Source organism: Schistocerca piceifrons, chromosome X (genome assembly GCF_021461385.2).
Source record: "Schistocerca piceifrons isolate TAMUIC-IGC-003096 chromosome X, iqSchPice1.1, whole genome shotgun sequence".
NCBI lineage: Eukaryota > Metazoa > Arthropoda > Insecta > Orthoptera > Acrididae > Schistocerca > Schistocerca piceifrons.
In genome coordinates, this window is record NC_060149.1 from 47,011,756 (window position 1) to 47,036,070 (window position 24,315).

The 24,315-nt window shown below is 41.1% G+C and overlaps 1 protein-coding gene across 1 annotated transcript in view; it reads left to right on the top strand.

Annotated features, from left to right (window-relative positions):
- Positions 1–24,315, top strand: part of LOC124721708 — a 1,090,650-nt gene that overhangs the window by 775,468 nt on the left and 290,867 nt on the right. The window contains exon 5 of the mRNA XM_047246794.1: positions 21,667–21,892. Coding sequence (XP_047102750.1) covers positions 21,667–21,892 — 226 coding nt within the window. The remainder of the gene's footprint in view (positions 1–21,666; positions 21,893–24,315) is intronic.

The following is a 24,315-nucleotide window of genomic DNA, read 5'->3' on the forward strand; positions in this document are numbered from 1 at the left end:
AGTATTATGCGAGAGTTAGGGAGGGACCCGGGCCCCTATCTCGCCCATGTTAATTCACCAATGTTAATGACCCATTACCTCAGGGACTGTTGTAGATACGGATTTGAAATTTCTGCCATATAATAACTACTGACTCTTTCTTCTACTGATCTACGATGGAAGGTTTTGCATCAAAACAAAAGGTTTTACAAATTTTTTGCTCAATCACTGTATTTTTGTAAAAATTTTGTTAACATAAATATAAATACAAATAACTGAGCTGAACGTAAATTCTTCGTTGTAGATCGATGGCTTACTGGATGGTTGGGCAGGACTCTGTAATGTTTCAGTGCAATAGGATGAATATTTTCTGAGCAAACGAGGCATTTGTAGTGAAAAATATATAAACTGAGAAAAGGACGTTTAAAGTTTTCATATGGAATTTATTACCTTTATTGTTACATGACGTTATTAAAAACACGATGCTCCATATTCTAGGTCATCTTCACCACTAGTTCTATCGAGTAACAGCTGCCTTCTTCTTTTCCTTGCCTCTTTGGTCACATGTTTTGCTGAAACTTCAGCTTTTTTCACTCTTCCGTTGTCCACTTTGTGAAGACCTTCCACTGTATGCTTCCCCAAAATAACTCCCAGCTTCCCAAGTACCCTCAGTCTGCCACTTGAATCCATTATTAAATGTGATTACAGTGTCATTCTTCCCAAACAGTAGGGTCTTCATCCCAACAAATACACTTTTTGGTATGCGAGTCCAGAGAAGATTATTGAAAGATTCGTTTTCCCATGCAAACACCTTTTCAACAGATATGGATTGGCCAGATCTCTAAATATAGGCTTCAGAGCCTTCATTACTGCTTGGGCACACTGTTTTTATGCTTAAAATCTGCCAGAGATCCTTCAGCTTCAGATTTTCTATATTTGCACCATTTCTCAGGAGGACGAGGGCACAAACAATGTTCGGGGTTGCTATCAGTTGAAATTTTGTGATAGTAGATAGCCTACACTGCTCTCACCATCTTGTGCAAATCATTGGTGTTGTCCCTGACAGCTTTACCATAATAATCTTGAAATTGATCTATCACCTTGTCAGTCAGTCCGCCAGGACCTTCTATTGTTTTACCATCTGATAGCTTTGCGTTGCCAAGTTTTATTTTCAACTGTCTGAGACGTGTACCCATTCTATTTTTCACATGGCCTACACTCACTAGTTTAGTTATTGGCACACTGTAAGGTTTGCTGTCCACTACTACTTTGAAAGACTTGCTGTCTCCATCTCCCAAGAACAGAATGTACCTAACTCCCCTTTCTTCCTCAGATTGCTGAAAAATATTTACTGCAGCAGCCACTTCCATCCCTCCACTTGTTCCCTGATAATGTTTTCCACAGTTTGGCTTATGAGCTTCTACTCTCTCTCCATCGACGCCAGCACATGTGCATCCTTGACAATATTTTGTAATAATCTCAAGATACAGAACTTTTCCTGTGTCAACACTTGTTGCCGTTGCAACTCCATTCTTCGATTTGTGTCCTCGTCTCTGCCAGGAACCATCAAAGGCAATACTGATGTCAGTGCAACCATCATTTACTTACACTGATTCTTTTGTTGCAGATATCATGGAATCTGTAGGCACTTCCTTTAGACAATTGTGTAGTGTTAGTTCTCCGTAGGTGGACCCGGCAAATTCGTGATGCTGAACAACGTTTTCCAAGCTACCCGACCATTCCCAATGCACCTCAGTCCATATACTAATCTTACGTTATTAGTATACAAGTTCTTTTTACACTTGCTTGATATGCAAAACGATTTAGAGAATTCGCAGTTTTGACAGGAAATACGTAAATGACAAACAGTTCCTTTCCTATCTGAGTGTGCTCCCTGCCGCCGTTGGATAAGCAGCTGCCAGCAGCAAGTCGTATACTCTTAGCTCACTTACTTGTTATATAGTTTAATTCTTATTTTCTTTGCGTGTTTTGGGTACTTGCATTGTTTGATTCATTTCGGGCGTATTTTAGTATTTGAGAGTTGTAGCATCGCGTTTTAGTACCTGAATAATGTAAAATCGCGTAGTCTCCTTCCGCCGCCGAGCAGTGTGTCAGTAGTGCGTAAGTAGCAGCATTACTGCATTTACTAGATAAACTTGTATTTTAATAACCGTTTAAATTTTGTGTCGAATTGTTTGTGCTCTCTGTAGATTAGTTCAGACGTTCTTTGTACAACAGTTCTTAGCATGGATAGGGACTACAACTGCTGTGTTCGGATGCAGGCTGAGTTGTCATCCCTTCGCTACCAGCTTCAGGCAGTGTTGGCTTCCGTCACACAGCTTGAGACTGTTGCCAATGGGCATCACTGTGGGGGTCCGGATGGGGGTTTGTCGGGGACGGCCAGCTCGTTCCACGCATCCCCCGATCGGACTACGACTGTGGCTGCCCGGGATACTGCCCACATTGAGGCTGATCCCTCACCTGTGGTAGAGTGGGAGGTCGTCTCGAGGTGTGACACGGGGCGAAAGACATTCCGTAGGGCTGTACGGATGGCCTCTCCAGTTTGTCTGAGGAACCGGTTTCAGGCTCTGTCTCCAGCTGATACTGATCTTCGGCCGGACATAGCTGCTTGTCCTGTTCCAGAGGTTGCCCCTCAGTCTGCACGATCCGGGCGGTCGCAGAGGGTGGGCTTACTGGTAGTTGGGAGCTCCAACGTCAGGTGCGTAACGGTGCCCCTTAGGGATATGGCAGCAAGAGAGGGGAAGAAAACCAATGTGCACTCCGTGTGCATACCGGGGGAGTCATTCCAGATGTGGAAAGGGTCCTTCCGGATGCCATGAAGGGTACAGGGTGCACCCATCTGCCGGTGGTCACTCATGTCGGCACCAATGATGTGTGTCGCTATGGATCGGAGGAAATCCTCTCTGGCTTGTGGCTGGCTTCTGATTTGGTGAAGACTGCCAGTATCGCTAGCGGGATGAAAGCAGAGCTCACCATCTGCAGCATCGTCGACAGGACTCACTAGTGAAGTAGAAGTGGATAGTTCCTGTGAATTATTATGAGTGGAGGTTACACTCAACAACCGAGCTAGGTTAATAATTGGCTCCTTTTACCGATATCCCGACTTAGCAGCATTAGTGGCAGAACAACTGAGAGAAAATTTGGAATACATTTCACATAAATTTTCTCACCATGTTATAGTCTTAGGTGGAGATTTCAATCTACCAGATATGGACTGGGACACTCAGATGTTTTGGACGGGTGGTAGGGACAGAGTGACATTATACTGAGTGCACTATCCGAAAATTACCCCGAGCAACTAAACAGAGAACCGACTCGTGGAGATAACATCTTGGACCTACTGATAACAAACAGACCCGAACTTTTCGACTCTGTAAGTGCAGAACAGGGAATCGGTGATCATAAGGCCGTTGCAGCACCCCTGAATACGGAAGTTAATAGGAATATAAAAAAAGGGAGGAAGGTTTATCTGTTTAGCAAGAGTAATAGAAGGTAGATTTCAGACTACCTAACAGATCGAAACGAAAATTTCTGTTCCGACACTGACAATGTTGAGTGTTCATAGAAAAAGTTAAAGGCAATCGTAAAATGCGTTTTAGACTGGTACGTGCCGAGTAAAACTGTGAGGGACGGGAAAAACCCACCTTGGTTCAACAACAAAGTTTGGAAACTACAGCGAAAGCAAAGAGAGCTTCACTCCAAGTTTAAACGCAGCCAAAACCTCTCAGACAAACAGAAGCTAAACGATGTCAAAGTTAGCGTAAGGAGGGCTGTGCGTGAAGCGTTCAGTGAATTCGAAAGTAAAATTCTATGTACCGAGTTGACAGAAAATCCTAGGAAGTTCTGGTCTTACGTTAAATCAGTAAGTGGCTCGAAACAGCATATCCAGACACTCCGGGATGATGATGGCATTGAAACAGAGGATGACACGCGTAAAGCTGAAATACTAAACACCTTTTTCCAAAGCTGTTTTACAGAGGAAGACCGCACTGCAGTTCCTTCTCTAAATCCTCGCACAAACGAAAAAAATGGCTGGCATCGAAATAAGTGTCCAAGGAATAGAAAAGCAACTGGAATCACTCAACAAAGGAACGTCCACTGGACCTGACTGGATACCAATTCGAATCTACACAGAGTACGCGAAAGAACTTCCCCCTTCTAACAGCCGTGTACCGCAAGTCTCTAGAGGAATGGAAGGTTCCAAATGATTGGAAAAGAGCACAGGTAGTCCCAGTCTTCAAGAAGGGTCGTCGAGCAGATGCGCAAAACTATAGACCTATATCTCTGACGTCGATCTGTTGTAGAATTTTAGAACATGTTTTTTGCTCGCGTATCATGTCGTTTTTGGAAACCCAGAATCTACTCTGTAGGAATCAACATGGATTCTGGAAACAGCGATCGTATGAGACCCAACTCGCTTTATTTGTTCATGAGACCCAGACAATTTTAGATACAGGCTCCCAGGTAGATGCTGTTTTCCTTGACTTCCGAAAGGCGTTCGATACAGTTCCGCACTGTCGCCTGATAAACAAAGTAAGAGCCTACGGAATATCAGACCAGCTGTGTGGCTGGATTGAAGAGTTTTTAGCAAACAGAACACAGCATGTTGTTATCAATGGAGAGACGTCTACTGACGTTAAAGTAACCTCTGGCGTGCCACAGGGGGGTGTTATGCGACCATTGCTTTTCAAAAAAGTGGTTCAAAAGGCTCTGAGCACTATGGGACTTAACATCTGTGGTCATCAGTCCCCTAGAACTTAGAACTACTTAAACCTAACTACCCTAATGACATCACACACATCCATGCCCGAGGCAGGATTCGAACCTGCGACCGTAGCAGTCGCGCGGTTCCGGACTGAACGCCTAGAACCGCTAGACCACCGCGGCCGGCATTGCTTTTCACAATATATATAAATGACCTAGTAGATAGTGTCGGAAGTTCCATGTGGCTTTTCGCGGATGATGCTGTAGTATACAGAGAAGTTGCAGCATTAGAAAATTGTAGCGAAATGCAGGAAGATCTGCAGCGGGTAGGCACTTGGTGAAGAGAGTGGCAACTGACCCTTAACTTAGACAAATGTAATGTATTGCGAATACATAGAAAGAAGGATCCTTTATTGTATGATTATATGATAGCGGAACAAACACTGGTAGCAGTTACTTCTGTAAAATATCTGGGAGTATGCGTGCGGAACGATTTGAAGTGGAATGATCATATAAAATTAATTGTTGGTAAGGCGGGTACCAGGTTGAGATTCATTGGGAGAGTCGTTAGAAAATGTAGTTCATCAGCAAAGGAGGTGGCTTACAAAACACTCGTTCGCCATATGTTTGAGTATTGCTCATCAGTGTGGGATCCGTACCAGATCCGGTTGACGGAGGAGATAGAGAAGATCCAAAGAAGAGCTGCGTGTTTCGTCACAGGGTTATTTGGTAACCGTGATAACGTTACGGAGATGTTTAGCAAACTCAAGTGGCAGACTCTGCAAGAGAGGCGCTCTGCATCGTGGTGTAGATTGCTCGCCAGGTTTCGAGAGGGTGCGTTTCTGGATAAGGTATCGAATATATTGCTTCCTCCTACTTATACCTCCCGAGGAGATCACGAATGTAAAATTTGAGAGATTCGAGTGCGCACGGAGGCTTTCAGACAGTCGTTCTTCCCGCGAACCATACGCGACTGGAAGAGAAAAGGGAGGTAATGACAGTGGCACGTAAAGTGCCCTCCGCCACACACCGTTGGGTGGCTTGCGGAGTGTAAATGTAGAAGTAGAAGTAGATTCATCTTCAGACACTGTTACTGCACTACCACAAAGAGAATAACTCACTGCTTCACTTAGAACACGAGCCAAAATACCGAACTCCAAAATTATATTCGTATCCATGTCTGTTTCTACACTGAGGTCTTTATAAACTCTAAAGTTAACTTTGCTTTTGGAAGTACTGAAGGATAGGGTGTAGCCACTGCACTTTTCTTGTCACTTCTGTCGCTTGCAGTTCCTTGTGATATACTCAAACAAGCTTCATCAGCTACACATTTTCGGTAAAACCTGTTACCCTTGTCTCTTCGCTTCTTGAGTATTCTGCGTGGTTTTGTCATTTTTCTTCTGCAAAATGGTGTCAATGTCTGCTTGGCGCGCGAACTAAAACCCACTAAACAACAAGTTATTCACGAAACACTTCGCTCCATTCAAACAAAGAGCTACGGAAACAATACACTGTGTAGAGTAGATTGTCAACTACATAACAACAAAACCACGGCCTTCTATGGTAAATAGTTTCGGAAACATGACAACTCAAATGAGTCAATGTAAGTCGCGAGTAGGGAAACTGACAATGCAGATGTACATTAAACTACGATAATACCAACAAGGCAATATATCCACCAGATAAATAATATATCAGAATGTTCGGAAGATTCCTTAGATTTTAATGAAACAAGAAAATAAAAATAATTTTTTTTCCATTTTTTGCACTGGGTCTCCCCTAAATTATCAAAAAAGGTAATTAAATTAATTCATTATTTAAAAATTGTAAGTCATTTCCAGGGGTAGATGTGGGCTTTGACCACAATCTATTGGTTATGAACTGTAGATTAAAACTGGAGAGACTTCAAAAAGGTGGGAATTTAAGGAGATGGGACCTGGATAAACTGACAGAACCAGAGGTTGCATAGAGTTTCAGCGAGAGCATTAGGGAACGATTGACAATAATGGGGGAAAGAAATACAATAGAAGAAGAATGGGCAGCTTTGAGGGATGAAGTAGTGAAGGCAGCAGAGGAACAAGTAGGTAAAAAGACGAGGGCTAGTAGAAATGCTTGGGTAACAGAAGAAATATTGAATTTAATTGATGAAAGGAGAAAATATAAAAATGCAATAAATGAAGCAGGAAAAAAGGAATACCAACGTTTCAAAAAAGAGGTGGACAGGAAGTGCAAAATGGCTAAACAGGGATGGCTAGAGGACAAATGTAAGGATGTAGAGGCTTATCTCACTAGGGGTAAGATAGATACTGCCTACAGGAAAATTAAAGAGACCTTTGGAGAAAAGAGAACCACTTGTATGAATATTAAGAACTCAGATGGACACCCAATTCTAAGCGAAGAAGAGAAAGCAGAAAGGTGGAAGGAGTCTATTGAGGGCCTATACAAGGGCGATGTACTTGAGGACAATACTATGGAAATGGAAGAGGATGTAGATGAAGATGGAATGGGAGATATGATACTGCGTGAAGAATTTGACAAAGAACTCAAAGACCTAAGTAGGAACAAGGCCCCTGGAGTAGACAACATTCCATTAGAACTACTGACAGCCTTGGGAGAGCCAGCCCTGACGAAACTCTACCATCTGGTGAGCAAGATGTATGAGACATGTGAAATACCCTCAGACTTCAAGAAGAATATAATAATTCCAATCCCAAGGGAAGCAGGTGTTGACAGATGTGAAAATTACCGTACTATCAGTTTAATAAGTCTCGGCTGAAAAATGCTAACACGAATTCATTACAGACCAATGGAAAAACTGGTAGAAGCGGATCTCGGGGAAGATCAGTTTGCATTCCCTAGAAATGTTGGAACACGTGAGGCAATGTTGACCCTATGACTTACCTTAGAAGATGATTAAAGAAATGCAAACCTACGTTTCTAATATTTGTAGACTTAGAGAAAGCTTCTGACAATGTTGACTTGAATACTTTATTTCATATTCTGAAGGTGGCAGCTGTAAAATACAGGGAGCGAAAGGTTATTTACAATTTGTACTGAAAACATATGGCAGTTATAAGAGTCGAGGGGCACGAAAGGGAAGCAGTGGTTGGGAAGGGAGTGAGACAGGGTTGTAGCCTATCTCCGATGTTATTCAACCTACATATTGAGCAACCAGTAAAGGAAACAAAAGAAAAATTCGGAGAAGGAATTAAAATCCATGGGGAAGCAATAAAAACTTTGAGGTTCGTCGATGACATTGTAATTTTGTCAGAGACAGCAAAGGACCTGTAAGAGCAGTTGATTGGAATGGACAGTGTCTTGAAGGGAGGATATATGATGAACACCAACAAAAGCAAAACGAGGTTAATGGAATGTAGTCGAATTAAAGCGGTGATGCTGAGGGAATTAGATTAGAAGGTGAGTCACTTAAAGTAGTAGATGAGTTTTGCTATTTGGGGAGCAAAATAACAATGCCCTTTGTATCTGGCAACTGTTTCAGAAAGCTCTTCGTGGAAACTGTAGAAGAATTTTTGTCAATAAGAGGCGTTTATGTGGACGCACTTCCCATCATAGAGGCACACAGAGAAGTAAAGAACTGTATAGTTCCCTGTATGGACGTGAAACATGAGCGATAAATAGTTTAGACAAGAAGAGAATAGAAGCCTTCAAAATGTGGTGCTAGAGAAGAATGCTGAAGATTACATGGGTAGACCACATAAGAATTGAGGAAGCATTGAATAGAACTGGGGAGAAGAGAAATTTGTGGCACAGCTTGACTAGATGACGGGATCGATTGGTAGGATAGGTTCTGAGGCGTCAATGGATCACCAATTTAGTATTGGAGGGCAGCGTGGAGGGTAAAAATCGTAGAGGGAGACCAAGAGATGAATACACCAAGCAGAATCAGAAGGATGTAGGTTGCAGTAGACACTGGGAGATTAAGAAGCAAGCACAGGATAGAGTAGCATGGAGAGCTGCATCAAACCAGTCTCACGACTGAAGACCACAAGAACAACAACATTTAAAAATTAACAAACTAGCTAGATAAAAGCGATTGAAAAATGGGTTAAGAAACGAAAGAAATGGAAAAAGTTAATTGACCCAATGTAAATTTGGAAAAAATTCGGTGCTCCTAAATAACGTCACCAACTTTAAGATTTTCCAGGAAATATTGTACAATGCCCAACAAAATCTGATGTGAAGAAAGGGCAAAGATCCTTGATGATACGGGAAAACTCGTGACTGTTTGAAACAAAATTAGTAATGAAGATGCACTTCGATATAACGTTACCTACTTCAGGTGGTTATAGGAGGACAAGTACAAAGCCCCAGAACATCTGGTAAGATGAAATGGGATGAGCTTGCTTGAAGGAATGAAAAAGTTCTAGCAGAAGGAGTAGAAACAAAACGCCATGTCTAGAGCCCCAACATTCATTCTCCCTCCCCTCCACTGTAGATGAAGAAGTAGGAATAGGACCCCAACTATGTTGCAAAAGATTAGTGAAATTGCGCTATTCGCTTGATTAATGCAAGTTGGAATGTGAAGTGAGTGCTAAGGGTATGCTGCTTTCTAAATTACTGAATAAGATCCAAAATTACGGATTGAATCCCGTTTTCAAATACACATTCCGTTCATAATTCTTCTGTCCCCTTTCTGTGAAATTTGTCTGTCGCCTGCACGGGATGCTGCGAGGTATCTATAAACGAGTCTGCTAAATTCTGCACAGTTCTTTGCACTACTAATGTTTCAAATTGCAGAAGATAAACCTTACTTTATTAACGTTATTTTCGATGTGTTGACGCATACTAAATCCGTTTCATGGATCGTAAAACTGCGTTCGACTTTCAGAACGAAAACAATGCCCTTTGTATCTGGCACCTGTTTCAGAAAACTGTTCGTGGAAACTGTAAAAGAATTTTTGTCAATGAGAGGCGTTTATGTGGACGGACTTCCCATCATAGAGGCACACAGAGAAGTAAAGAACTGTGCAGTTGCCTGTTGCTTTGATGTTCACAAAAAAAGCGGTGAGGCTTTTTCGTCAGAAGCAAGCTGCCTGGCGTTTGTTTCAAATTTCCGTGGTCCGGTAGCGTACTAAATGTCAACTGTCCTTAATTAGCCACTGTTACAAACGAAGCCTTTCTGTAAAGCTTCAAAGGGAAAGGAATCGATTACATTACATTTTTCATAACGGGTAACATATAACGGCATGGACGTAACGTACCCATCTTTTCAGTTGTTTTGGATTCATGTGACGAATATCCCTTTCCATTTAACATACGTATGCATAATTTTGTTACAGATATTCATTTTGATTCTTAGAGTCCCATTATAAGCAACTCATTATTATGTGAGAACCGCACAGACTTCGCACATTAGAGTTCTGTACCTTGGACTGCCATATCAGAATATCTTTCCGCGAATGATGAGACGTTTTCAGTTAAATATAATTGTTCCTCGTAGTTACACTCTGTTACTACTTGCATCAGCTCAAGCGACTGATCCTTTCTAATTCAAAAATGTATCAGCTAAAATTAGTGATGTACACTGAGCTTCCGGCTGCCTTACTTCCTTTTGTTTAATAATTACGTAGTTATTACTTTCATATGGTTATTCTCAGTTGAATGTCTACAGTAGTGCAGTGTTAAGTGTCTCTGCTCACCTGCCTGGGATTTCTGATGTTCCTGCCCCTCACACAGGTAGTTCGTTCTCACTGGAAGGTGAATACAAGTGCTGGCTGGCCCCAGAGTGGATGTTCTATCCGAATCTCCGATTTCCTCCGGTTGAATGGAAATCCCTGAAACTGCAAAAGTTGACTGCCTTCTGCTTCCGTTAGAAGTTTTCCATACGAAAGTATTCACCAAGTTTCCTGTTTTGCTACGTTTTCGAGGAACTAGAAACAAAGAGAGGGAGACAAGTGCTTAAAACCTGCTGCTACGTTTTCAACGCATTGGAATGAGATGGCAATTCATAACAGTGAATTCTGTATAAAAGTGTTTTAATGTTTAGTAAGATCTAATAGTGATATTATTTATTTGTTTACTTGTGTAAAATAATAAGTTTCGTCTGGTGAAAGGAAACGTAAATCTCTGCTGATATGCAAAAAAAAAAAAAAAAAAAAAAAAAAAATGGCTCTGAGCACTATGGGACTTAACTTCTTTGGTCATCAGTCCCCTAGAACTTAGAACTAATTAAACCTAACCAACCTAAGGACGTCACGCACATCCATGGCCGAGGCAGGATTCGAACCTGCGACCGTAGCGGTCGCGCGGTTCCAGACTGTAGCGCATAGAACCGCTCGGCCACTCCGGCCGGCCTGCTGATATTCAGTATGATCCTCAACTAATAAGAATAATTTAGGTCTTGACGTGCAGAACGGTTAAAGAGTAAGGTGAAGAACTTGACAGCAGTTGCATGCATATTTTTGATTCTAACAATAAAAATCATTTTGTCTGTGAGGAATTATATTAAACACAATTTTACTGACACTTAAAGCGTAATAATTCATTTCCGCTCAAAATAATAATAATAATAAAAATAATAATCATAATGATGATGATGATGCTGCTGATTATGATCGCGGCATATTACAACGCGAAGTAAGCTTTTAGTGCGCTGTCTTTCTTCACAATTACGCTAGGTCCGCTGTTCATCGCCTCCTTGGACAGAAACGAAAATACACCATCGCAGCACAGGACGCGTGATTTCAATCGCAGTACAGGACGTGCGATCTCATAGCGACTTGACTCGTCGGTAGAGCGTGAGTGGTCAATTCATCAGGTTTAATTTCCACTCTCACAGTCAACGGAACGACTCTAGGTCGACCTGCTCATTTATCATTCTATCGTTTCTGTATTTCTGTTGCGATGGATGACTGTCATACTAAATTCTCTGTTAGGATTCTTTTCTTTGTTGTTATCGATTCCCCGTCTTTCTTGATTATTGTAGTCCTCACTACATTGTCTCCAATTTCCTTCTGATGAATTCCGTAAATCAAAGTTTTGTCTTATACTTGTTTCGTGATACCTTTTCCAAATTCCTTTCTTCATATTTATCATTGTCTCCTCAAATTACCTTCTGATGAATCCCCAAAATCAAAGTTTTCTCTGTTACTTATTTCCTAATACGTTTCCTAAATTACCTACATACTTTAAAAACTGATCATCTGAACAATCTGGTCTCTAAAACACCCCACATTGAATATTTTAAACCATTTATTTGTGATAAACCATAAGAAGTGTTTAAATTGATTTCTGGTTGAAACTGAATATTACAGAACTCTTTGCTCTGTGTAACACGACCCATTTACAAATACATTCTTTATTCTGGTTCATTTGGATAAAGACCAAAATATGTTTAGAACTATGCATTAAAATTTCTCATGGGTTACATTTTGACTGATGCTTTGATTATCCTGGCTAATGCTTTCTATCACGAAAAGCTTTTGCAAACATAATTTTAAAATTATCACTAACTCCAGGCGAATAATTATCTTCGCAGTGCAGTTAATAGCGAAATGTTTCACTGGAAAATTTCGCTAAATATTACATTTGGCACCAAAGAAATTTTTTGCGGATACTCCTGCCTGCATATCTTGAAGTAGTTTCTAAAGACCTAATGAAATTTCCTTCACTTTTGACACAAAAGTCTTATACTGACGGCTGGTCCCGGTGGAGGTTCGAGTCCTCCCTCGGGCATGGGTATGTGTGTTTGTCCTTAGGATAATTTAGGTTCAGTAGTGTGTAAGCATAGGGACTGTTGACCTTAGCAGTTACGTCCCGTAAGATTTCACACACATTTGAACATTTCTCACACTGAATATCATTGTAGCTTGCAACCTTATCGCTTTCCTCGCTTTTTCCTTGCAATTAATAATTTGAAAATCATTAACGTTATTATGCGCAGTTTAAATTAGACATTGTAAATGAGAATTAATTGCCTGCCGGAGTGGCCGAGCGGTTCTAGGTGCTACAATCAGGAACCGCGCGACCGCTACGGTCGCAGGTTCGAATCCTGCCTCGGGCATTGATGTGTGTGATATCCTTGGGTTAGTGAGGTTTAGGTAGTTCTAAGTTCTTGGAGACTGATGACCACATCAGTTATGTCCCATAGTGCTCAGAGCCATTTTTTGAGAATTAATTCATGAAAGATCATCTCTTAATTCAGGACGTATTCATGGCACGAGAAAGTGATGTCTCCCGTAATTAAGGTGATTCTATTGTAGACCAGTTCATGTTTGCATATTTTCCTGTATTAACCAAAGAGTATTCCTTGAACAAACTACATTTTCAGTCATCTGTCTTTCCATCCATCTCATTTTCCCGCGATAAGCACATTCCACACTTCTTTGTCACGGTCATATTGATTTCGATAAACAATAACCGAGGAAGTCAAGGAATAGTAGTGGAAAGGAAGATGGTAACAAAGAAATACAGAGAAGGCATTAATTAGTGTTTTGTTACTTTCTGTATACTGATTAACATACGGATAACAGGGATCTTCACTTCATCTTTTAAGCATAAATTCAGTTATAAGGGAAGATAGAAACGTATAATTCTCGTTTACTTGCCACTCCAGCAACATCGCGTAAAATTGAGGAACTACATCCTCCGAGAGGACCGACTGTTGCTGTACAGTAGAGAAAGCTTCCGTCGGTAGAAAAGTAAAGGAGAATTAGGGGAGCGTAAATCCATTACAGCTACTGAATAAGCCACGAACGGCTTTTGTATCCGAGAGGAGTGTGACTTTTCTTGGCAAGAATTATTCATCCACATAAGTGGTTCTGTTGTTGCTAGGCTCGTTTGTTACGGGCTCAGAAGCTGATGAAAAGACGCTCTGTAAAGCGCAATCGTTGGACGGGCGCAAACTTGCCTGCCAGCAATCACATCACTAATCCCATTTGGCACACTTCATCAGCCGGTACGAGAGTGTCCAATCAACTGCTGAATTTAAAACTCCTCTCCATTTGGGATTAAGTCCGTATGAACGAGCATAATTGGGCAAGTAACCGGAGAACTCTGTCAGAATGAATAGGAAACGTCATCTAATGAAACATGGATTGACTGCTCTTAACGGGCTGGCACTCAGTGTTCATTTAAGACTTACTTCACAGTACACAAATTTTTCTCTTTCTGCGGATGAATTACAGTCACTAGAACACTGTGTGTATAAAGTAAACAGAAGTTTCTGGGTTAGCAGTTCAACGCAATTATAGCTCTGAGCTGTCTTTGGTTTCATGGCTAGATTCCAACACATTTTGCCGATAGAGTATACATCTCAGATCAGATGTTAGTGTTCATATTAGTAGCAGTTACAATTTTAATACTGACGAATTCTGAATAAATAATATATTTCTACCCGTAATTTTCCTCTGGTGAACTGCATAGATTCTTTGCGTAATTCACACGAACCTTGATTTCTGGACAGTGTCATACATAATTTTCTGAAAACCATGACCGTATAAGATTGTCGGTAAATAAACAGACAAAATAACTTCACATGAGAAATAAATTAGTTCCTTATATAGTCATTTCCACCATTAAGTTCAATGTGATTCGTACAAAAAATTTGCTTTTACTGTTCCTATTACGGGCACTAGTGTAAACCGGTATATCGCTGAAATATCATAACCAAAGTTCACATACGGTGAGCAAGTCAGTAACCAGTTATAATATACGGCTAACAATGTCTTTTACTGCCTTACCGTCTACTGTGTGGCGTAGCAGACGTACTTACAGATATAAGGAAGAATTCTAATGCAAGCAAACTTAAACGTACAATTGGTAATACTGTATGTCGGCGATTTCACATTTTAAAAACGGCGTAACCTAATGCACTGACGTTAATTTTGAAACGCAAGAAATAAAAATATCCTTCAGCGGATGAAGAGGTACTATTACTTCAGTAACTGACTGCTTTAGCCTGAATTTATCTGTGCCAAACAATGATTTGCCTCACCCTTCAGCCTTTCAGGAGGTTAGTACAATAATACGTTGGGTAGACAAAAAGACGTTTCGGATTCTTCCTCAAGCTGAATGGCTAAAGTCTGAACGCGTCTTTTGTTGCTTATCTGCTTGTGCATTATGGTTCACATGGTTCAAATGGCTCTGAGCACTATGCGACTCAACTTCTGAGGTCATCACTCGCCTAGAACTTAGAACTAATTAAACCTAACTAACCTAAGGACATCACACACATCCATGCCCGAGGCAGGATTCGAACCTGCGACCGTAGCGATCACGCGGTTCCAGACTGAAGCGCCTTTAACCGCTCGGCCACACCGGCCGGCTGTGCATTATGTCATCCGTTCCAACAATGTGTAATTTAATTTGCATATAGTTAAACCTGTATAGTTCTGTACGTAAAATCAGTTAAGCGAGACTGTATTATATTTAAATTTGTTTCTTCCTCATAAGGAACCTGTCACCTTCAGAAATGCATTTTGTATGTGAAAAAACTATCTTCAAGTACAATGGCTCCTACTACGAGTATAAGTAAAAATTTCGTTTCCTGATAATTGAGTAGGTTAATCAGTTCAAAGAAAGATAGCGACATTCCAACAGCAAACACATCAGACCATTGAAAGCACCGTGGTGGTTCATTCACCAATCGGTTTTATTACCACGTTCGGTTATATTCAAAGTAAGAAGTACCTATTGATCTCTATTCTACTTTGTGTCAGCATACGCTTTGTTTTTCGAGTGTTTAAGCCCCTGGCCCTCCCCCTCCCCCTCCCTCATCCCTTCTCCTAAAAATTCGTTCAACACACTCGCTTATGAATTCCGGAAAGTGAAGCGAGAGAACTGAATTGATAAATAAAACTATAGTCACTACATTCGAAGAATTAGGATACAACACAATAGTATTTTATATTAAGGGATTTGAAGACTGTCTGTGGCCTTACAGTCTTAGTTTGACTGTCGATACATCGTGTGCTCCAGGGAATATTTTCCACCATGCCATCAGCAATATCTTTGCCTCTAGGAAAATTAAAGAATCTACGTGTATATCCGAACTCTGTTTGCCAGATTCCGCAATATGACAGAACAGCAGGCGTACCACCATCATTCCTCCCTTTCGTGATCCATTCACAGATGGTGTGTGTGGAGAATGACTGTCAGTAAGACCCCGTACGACCTCATAGTTCCCTGTTTTACCATCAGGCCTATTTGGAAATATGTGTACTGATGGGAGAAATATGTTGCCTGAGCTCTTGAAGCCGGCCGAAGTGGCCGTGCGGTTAAAGGCGCTGCAGTCTGTAACCGCAAGACCTCTACGGTCGCAGGTTCGAATCCTGCCTCGGGCATGGATGTTTGTGATGTCCTTAGGTTAGTTAGGTTTAACTAGTTCTAAGTTCTAGGGGACTAATGACCTCAGCAGTTGAGTCCCATAGTGCTCAGAGCCATTTGAACCATTTTTGAGCTCTTGAAACGAAAACTCTCGGAATGTCAACATTTCCGTGACACACAATGTCTGCCATCTGGCACTAGTGTGGAGCAGAAGCATTGTTCTCTTTGGGTCTTCTCTAGCGTCTCTAATAATCTTTCCTGACAAAAACCTCATACACGGGGCAAACATATAAGGAGCTTTGAAAAAAGGTTTTGTGACCTACTTTTCTCGTGTGTAAGCTACATGTCCTTAGTACTCTTCTAATGATACTCAGTCTGACACCCACATTTCCTGCAAGTATTATTGCATAATTCTTACAGATCTCATGTCTCTTGGATATTGCACGTTCCTTACTGTGCCCAGTGATGGATTGCAAATTGTGTAATCGGCAAGTAATGTGAAGTTATAGCTATTCATGCTTTATGCGTTACGTTTATTCGTTTTATGTGTCAAGTGAAAGTTGCACATGTCTTTTCTCCATTACAGATGTTGCGGCATTTTGGTACAGTATCATCTCTGAACAAACTCGCGGAGCTTCGGACGATATCCACAACTTTTGCACATATCGTGAACACCTATGGTCCTTTAATAACCCATTGTGATACGCCTGACGTTAGTTTTACATCTGATAATTTGGCTCTGTTAAGAAAGAAGTTTTAAGTTCTATTTTCTAGAAAGACCTGGATCCAATAAATAAGCGGGTCCAATATTCCTCACGCTCATACGAAATCTTTGGTGTAATAGTAGTTTCACAGAGTTACTAATTTCATTAGTTATTTTAAAAGAGAGCGACATCTGATATGTCCACAGAGTAGCATATGATACATTTCAAGTTTTAGGTAGTGGCGCATTATATATTCTAAGCAAGAAAAGTAAAGCAAAAACAGACCAGAACATCATATCGAAGGGGAGGTGGATTCATTGCTGGTTCAAGATATTTCTCTCCTTGTATGTAGCCGTCAAACCAGGGGAATTGAAAGGGCGCCTCTTACCGTGATCAGCGTAAGAGCTTATTCACCCCTTTAAGGTTCCCTCACGGCTTAGGGCCGCCTTTTGAGAGCGTCACACATCGTGTAATGGCATCCTACTGGTATGATCGCTACAGGGAATAAGAGGCTTTGTCTATTCTTTATATCATACGCCGCCGAACGAACTATCTTTCAAAAGGCGAAACTGAATATAGGATATGGAAGATTATAATTTCAGATGCCTGTGAGAATTAACAATCAGAAAATCGAGAATATTATTTCAAGTTAGGCATGTTTAACTATATATCTATATCTGCAGTTTACTGATTGAATAAGAAAACACACAAACGTATCGCCACATCTAAACAGCATTACTGTTTCTCGGTATTTTTTATAACTCTCTTCTTTCAGAACGCACTACATTGTCACTTTGATCGCTAATGTGATCTAGTCATGCGGAACTGACAAATGTCTAATGTGTACAGTAAGTGTGGATTTTCTTCGTCTACTAGCATGCACCACTATCAACAGTGATGTCTCATGAATTCATAGTGTTGCATCCGTCGGTGTACCAAGGTGGATGAACGCTCTGTGTTCGTAAGATTTCACTGCACGGTCGTCGGTGTGATCAGAGATCAGTCGGATGTTAATCTGAAGATTATCTGGCGAGCCCTCTTAGCAGCAGTTCGCAGCGGCCAGATTTCTTCTGTGGATGTGAGAACAGAGCGCGACTGCGGTCGACGATGACAATGCCGATACCGCACATAATTGTATCACTTCATCAAGTCCTTTATTTACGTATCATTTATGTCTGTATCGTTTCCTACTGCGACAAAATTCGCTAACAGTGATTTCATGCATTTTTAAATACGCCACCTGAAAAAGTGTTATTAATTGAACGAACGCTGGTTACATTTGCCATTTACGTTACATAACGACAGACGGTTATTCTTTTCCTTAGTCATAGAAGACCACTGCCTGTCTCCGTTGAATATAGACCCTATTTCGTATTCTTGAGCGATTTTTTACTCTGCTATGTAGTGTGCGCTGATTTGAAACTTGCTGGAAGGTTGAAAGTGTGTGCAGGGTCGTGATTCGAATTTGGGATCTTTGCCTTCCGCAGAAAAGTGCTCTACTGACTGATCTGGTCATCGGTGGCTCGTGACACCACCTGATTCCTACACTTCCGCCAGTACCTTACCTTCTACATTCCAAAAGTTACAGAAGTTATCATGGAACGTCGAGCGACTAGCACTCCTGCCGGGACTAGCAATTCTTCGAAGAGTTTGTTCATTCTTAATTATAGCACAAACAAAACCATATATCTGAAACGCTCTAATACGGCTACAATAATTATTGTAAACAAAAAAGCAGTGCTAGATGCTGTGAAATATTTGTTGTCAGCCAGATCGCGGCTTCTGTGGCTTGTGACGTCAACGAAGCTATATCTTACTACTGCAACCTGTCTTTCTGTGGGAATTGCCTTTCATACAGCATTCAGTAACTGCGAAGAACAATTTTATTGAAGATTCAGTGCATGAAAACAAAATCCGGGGCATCTCACTAACTGCTGGCTATGTTGGCGTGCAAATGATGTTTATAATGATTGACCCAACTTGCCATAAGGATATGAGGGCTACAAACAAACAAAAACAAAGATCAATCCAAAATTCGGAAATAGAAAAGGGACAGAAATTAGATATTATGCATTTGATAAGGATAGTAGAAACTGAAATCCGATTTTATCTAGGGAAATTATCTTGAAAGTTACCGATGTCTTATTTAATTATGATATTTAACGTGTGATCTTCTAGGAGAGACTAGTTATCTGCATCGTAATGTTATGATCTTGTATTTTGACTGCGGTACCTTAATTGCTTCGAATGATTTCTTATAATGTGAGAAAACAACTGAGTAACGCTCTTGTATCACATTTGGTGTGATTCCTTCTGGGAAACTATTCCGGACGAAACCTATTACGGCACTGCAAATAGGATGTGGATCTGACTCCCCACCAATGTTAGTAATGTAAGCAATATTTTCTAAAACTGAAACCAAAAGTGAAATCTTGACTCGCACTGTGAGACTGACAGATCAGATGCAGGTAAAGTCACAATGGTAAATTGACAATTACAAGCAATCTAAGGTTAAAAAACATTTGTGTTTGGTTCTAGTAATATTTGTTTATTTGTAACAACTTTTCATTTTATTATGGCTTTATGAGGAAAAAAGTGATTAGCATCCACAAGAGACGGTGGTGCTTAGGAAACCAAATATGACAAACAAATAAACTATCATTGGAAACTAAATCTTTGGTCATGACATAATGTGACTCACGTCAGATAAAGTGCTTATCACTGATATTATTCACCAAGCATGTCAGTCTACAGTGTTAACACAAAATTTACAAAATGGGTAACTTAACATGGTTGGTGCAGAACATGATTAATAAGCGCGTGATTATCACCTACTGTCATGACCAAAGTTCCTGTGCGTAATGTCTGTACCTTGCTTTGTAATGTTTGGTTTCCTAGGGATTAATATTTCTTGTGGACTCTAGTCAGTTCTGTCATGCATGAAGCATAATAAACCGGAAACCAGCTCCAAGTAAACAAGTAGGAAAAATCGTGGCGTATCGTAATACTTAATGTTTAACAATTCTTCTAAAATAGCGGAGCACAGGAAATACTTCTTAAAGGTATAAAAAATCGCCTTGTTGGGTATCCTAACGTAACTTACTTGAAAATCACACACAACTGTATGGAACGTATTTTTTATATTATCTCAAAGAAGTGTCTGCATATTTCCAGTTCCCCACCAATTGAGCAAAGTGGTATAAGGCAATTTTTGTGAAATTCTTGCATAAGCATTGAAATTATCAGGAACATCAGTTAAAACTAGGACATAAAGAAGGTTAATGAACAATGTAGACTCAGGAACTGGAATCTCCACAAAAATCGTTAACAACTAAAAAAGTACAAAAAAAATTTTAATGTCCTTTGGAAAATTTACAATTATTTTTAATGCTTAATACCAAGTTACTCTTACTATTACTTCAATGAATCCCATCGCTCGTGCACCAGACGTATTTTGTTGCTTGAGAATAGACAACATAGGCTCCTCGTAAGAAAACTTATAACACCCCCCCCCCCCCCCCCCAACCCACCGCCAGCTAGGCAAATTTCTTTCTCATATCTGCTAGCTAATAGGCTACTGATCTGACAACGTGATTTTTCATAATGGGACGAAAAGTCTGCTCTCCACTGGCCTTAGGTATGCTACCAGCTCGTGTTTTTATTATGCAGTGAACACATTTCCAAATATCCAATCTGATTTGTGAACTCTGTAGTTGAGTTTACTCTTAACTTTACGAATGCATTTTTCCAACATCGATATGGTTATCTATAATGATTTAATATCCAATTGCTGTCTATAAGTCTTTCACACCACTTGGAGCAGCAAGGGGAAATGAAATATGTAGTTCGAAATCTACTTGCATCAAGATATTAAAGAGCAGAACAGGACACTATCCCATTCTGTCCTGCCCCGTTCGTCCCAAGAACATGTTTCGGGTTAACATCTTGTATGGAGCAAAATAATTGATGGATTTAAATGTATTGTATAACTAACGTACAGCGAGTGACAAGGATTTGAACTTTCCATGTCATTTAGTAGCATATAATTAAGAATTAACGGATAATCTTGCGTTTAAATTCACCACAAGTTATAAAAACACAACTTGAAACGCGTAGGACGACCATTAACTTACAGGTCGAATATATACTAAGATGATATGTGTTCTTTCGGACGTCAACGGGGACAGATGAAAATGTGTGCCCCCACCGGTACTCGGACCCGGCATCTCCTGCTTACATGGCAGACGCTCTATGCATCTGAGCCACGGAGGACACAGTGGGTAGCGCGACTGCAGGAATTTATCTCTTGCACGCCTCCCGCGAAACCCACATTCTTAGCGTATTGTCCCGCACTACATTCGTAGTGCCCCCGCCCATTATACTCATCTCGTGGAGCGTTGCCGATTCCCGTAAGAGTTCGGGCACTGTTTGTGCATTAGCACAGAAGAAGAAGATGGTCAAGTGGCCGGTGAGCCTTAACTATATATGTACTAAGATGGTATCTGTTCTTTCGGATATATATATATCATCGGGGCACACAATTTCATCTGCCCCGTTGACGTATGTCAACGCCTGTAAGCAGCTAAGGGTGTTCATTTCATTGTAATTACAGAACGAATTCCAAACCAAGTCAAAATTGGTGTGGCACTTTCCCCTCGATCCAGAGATATACTTACATGTCAGTACAGTAGGTCTCAGCATTCCCCCGTCTAGAAAACAGCACAATCTAGTTGTGCTTCGCCATCCCGTTCTGCCCCATGTTTCCCTACTAGCAGAACAGAAACGAAGTTTGTTTCTCAGTCATAACTATGGAATTTCTTTACCAATGAGTGATGAAAAATACCACAAATATGATTCAAACAGCGTTATTTTGAGGCCAAAAATGTCTGTCTGCTTACATCAGAACCTGAGTTTATTACGTGAAAATTTAGGTTACGTCGAACAGATAACAAGTGTCGTTGTGTTTGTGCAGGTGGAGGAGGGCGTGCAGGAGCTAGAGGCGGAGGTGGACAGCCGCGGCCTGGTGAGCAGCCGGCGGGAGATCAAGCTGGACGCCGAGCAGCGGCTCTTCTCGAACGGGAAGCGGCTGCGCCTGCGCTGTGACGCCGTCGTGGGCGACGTGAAGCGGCAGGCGCAGCGGTGGGCGGCGCTGGGCGGCGTTGGCTCGCAGCGCCTGCAGCAGGGCCCGCGCAGCGCCGGTCAGTACCCAGGGGACGGAGCGATCAGATAGCCAACCACTCTCCCGCCCTCGGGAGGACGTTTCCCACAAACGTCTGCCTTAGTGTACCAAACGTTACTCCAGCAGGATTCGTGTGTTTGTTATTGTGAACTCTATGTCAAGTTCCATATATATATATATATATCACATCAAATACGCTTCAAAGTGATTACGCAGTTCCTATACTGCACACTGAAATTAATCGCCATTTATTGCAGTACAGGTTCAAATGGCTCTGAGCACTATGGGACTTAACATCTGAGGTCATCAGTCCCCTAGAACTTTGAACTACTTAAACCTAACTAACCTAAGGACATCACACACATCCATGCCCGAGGCAGGATTCGAACCTGCGACCGTAGCGGTCACGCGGTTCCAGGCTGAAGCGCCTATTACCGCACGGCCACACCAGCCGGCCGCAGCACAGGCCCGCTGTATATGGCATTTTGGGCAGTCGTCTTAGCTTCCTTGTAGACCACGCGTTTCAATTTCCCCATATATAAGAGTCCAGACATGCCAAGTCGTATGAGCGTTACGGGTATTTAGTGGTTCCCGAATGACTTATACGACTGTCTCGAAATGTTCTGTTAGGACAGGCGGGTCAACTGCTGGATTGTTACCACGTGGACTGCCTTATGTACAGGAGAACATCATCCCATAACTGAGCGAGCATGTCTGTTAGAAACAGTGCATTCTCGTGATTATTTAGTCCCATATGTAAAACAGAAACCAATAATGCACTGTTCATTAACAAATAGAGGTCGTAGCTTATCCAGTTGTCTCGGCCAGAGTGAATTTTCAACGGATTAAAAGCGAGTATAACCTATGGTTTTGTATATGACGCTTTATTCGGATACCAATTCTTGCAGAGAAACGCCGCATTACTGTATGGCTTTCGTGGCCGTGATTAGGAGAAGAATAACCTATTTACAAAGTCGTTGCCATGAAACTGCTGATGAAACGAAATACTAACTGTCATACCCACATTCAAGCTGCCGTCAAGTGACGTATGGAATGTATGTGACAGCTGCTACAAAGTTTTTTGTATGTCTCTAAGTTTCTATTCCTTTTTGTTTCCCTGTTTCATTCTTTTTTAATGATGACAGTTCGTGTGGGCTTGACACGATCTGGACATATTTCAGTATATAACCACATGTTGCTCTAGCAGTTTGGCAACACACGCCATAAACGAAAACCATATGCACTTTTTCTGTTGTCGTATCCACCATTGAAGTCAGAATAACTTCACGAGCAAGATGTCTGATACGTACAACAGCACAGCACAGACGAATGGCCACAAAGAGCACACATAAACGCACGGATCACTCCTGAGTTACGTGTGTACTTAGATTTGGTACAGCAGCCTCTGATGGCGGGAGAGTGATTTGGGACACTGTTATCTTTTTGTTTGACAACGTTTCATATTAACTGCCTTCGAGTGCTCTTTCAAATCTCTCAGAGAAAGGTGTACAGCTGCATTCAAAAAATTAGAGTCGCTGACAAAAATCCGCATCTGTAAACGAGGAAAATTACTTGCATGCTTCAGAAAAGTTGGCACATTTTCCGCTGTAACTCAGCGAAAACTGCATTTCCATATATTTGCCCATTTTGTGTATATTTTGGGTGTGCATTTCACACAAATTATATCCAAAATACGATCAAAATAGTAAATATTAAATTAAATTCCACCAAAGCCACAACGTACCTCATTTACAATTCTTCCAGTTTCGGAGGAATAACCTCCCACCAATTTGAGGAATTTTTGCGTTGTAAGCTGGAGGATTAATCCTAATGTACATAATTAAAGCTACCACTAAGAATCACAGTATTGATCAGTTGAAGACTGTGTAGAGTTAGCGACCCAGTTCACAATATTTTTCCTGCATCACTATGGTTCTTGCTCCACTCTATTTATAAACTACTTGGACAAAGGCTACGGTATTCTTTATAACGGTAATATTTTGGCTGCGTTCTCGATTTTATTTAGATGTTGCAGCTTCCATCTGGTATCTTATCTTGGGATGGTTATTATTAAATGAAATAATTTGTGACAATAGTTTGGAAATAAAAGCGAATAACAGCAATTAACTTCATGAAAACTAATCCTGTACTACATCGCTACACTGGTGGTTCCGGGTTAGCGTCCATCATAAGACAAATCGTACAGACATTTCTCCTCTGAAACGGTGCGTCTGAACTTTTTCGAGTAAAGCTGAGGTGTAGGCAAACAGATAGCAAGGAAAAGCCGGGAGCCGCTGGAAAATTGAGGAATAGAAGTTCAATATTTGAAACATCAACATAGACAGTAATCATTATCGTTTAAGAGAGCTGTCAAAACTGAACATTTTGTGTCGAATAAGTTTGTGTTTCGCACGTATGTGTCATATCAAAAACGTCTATAAA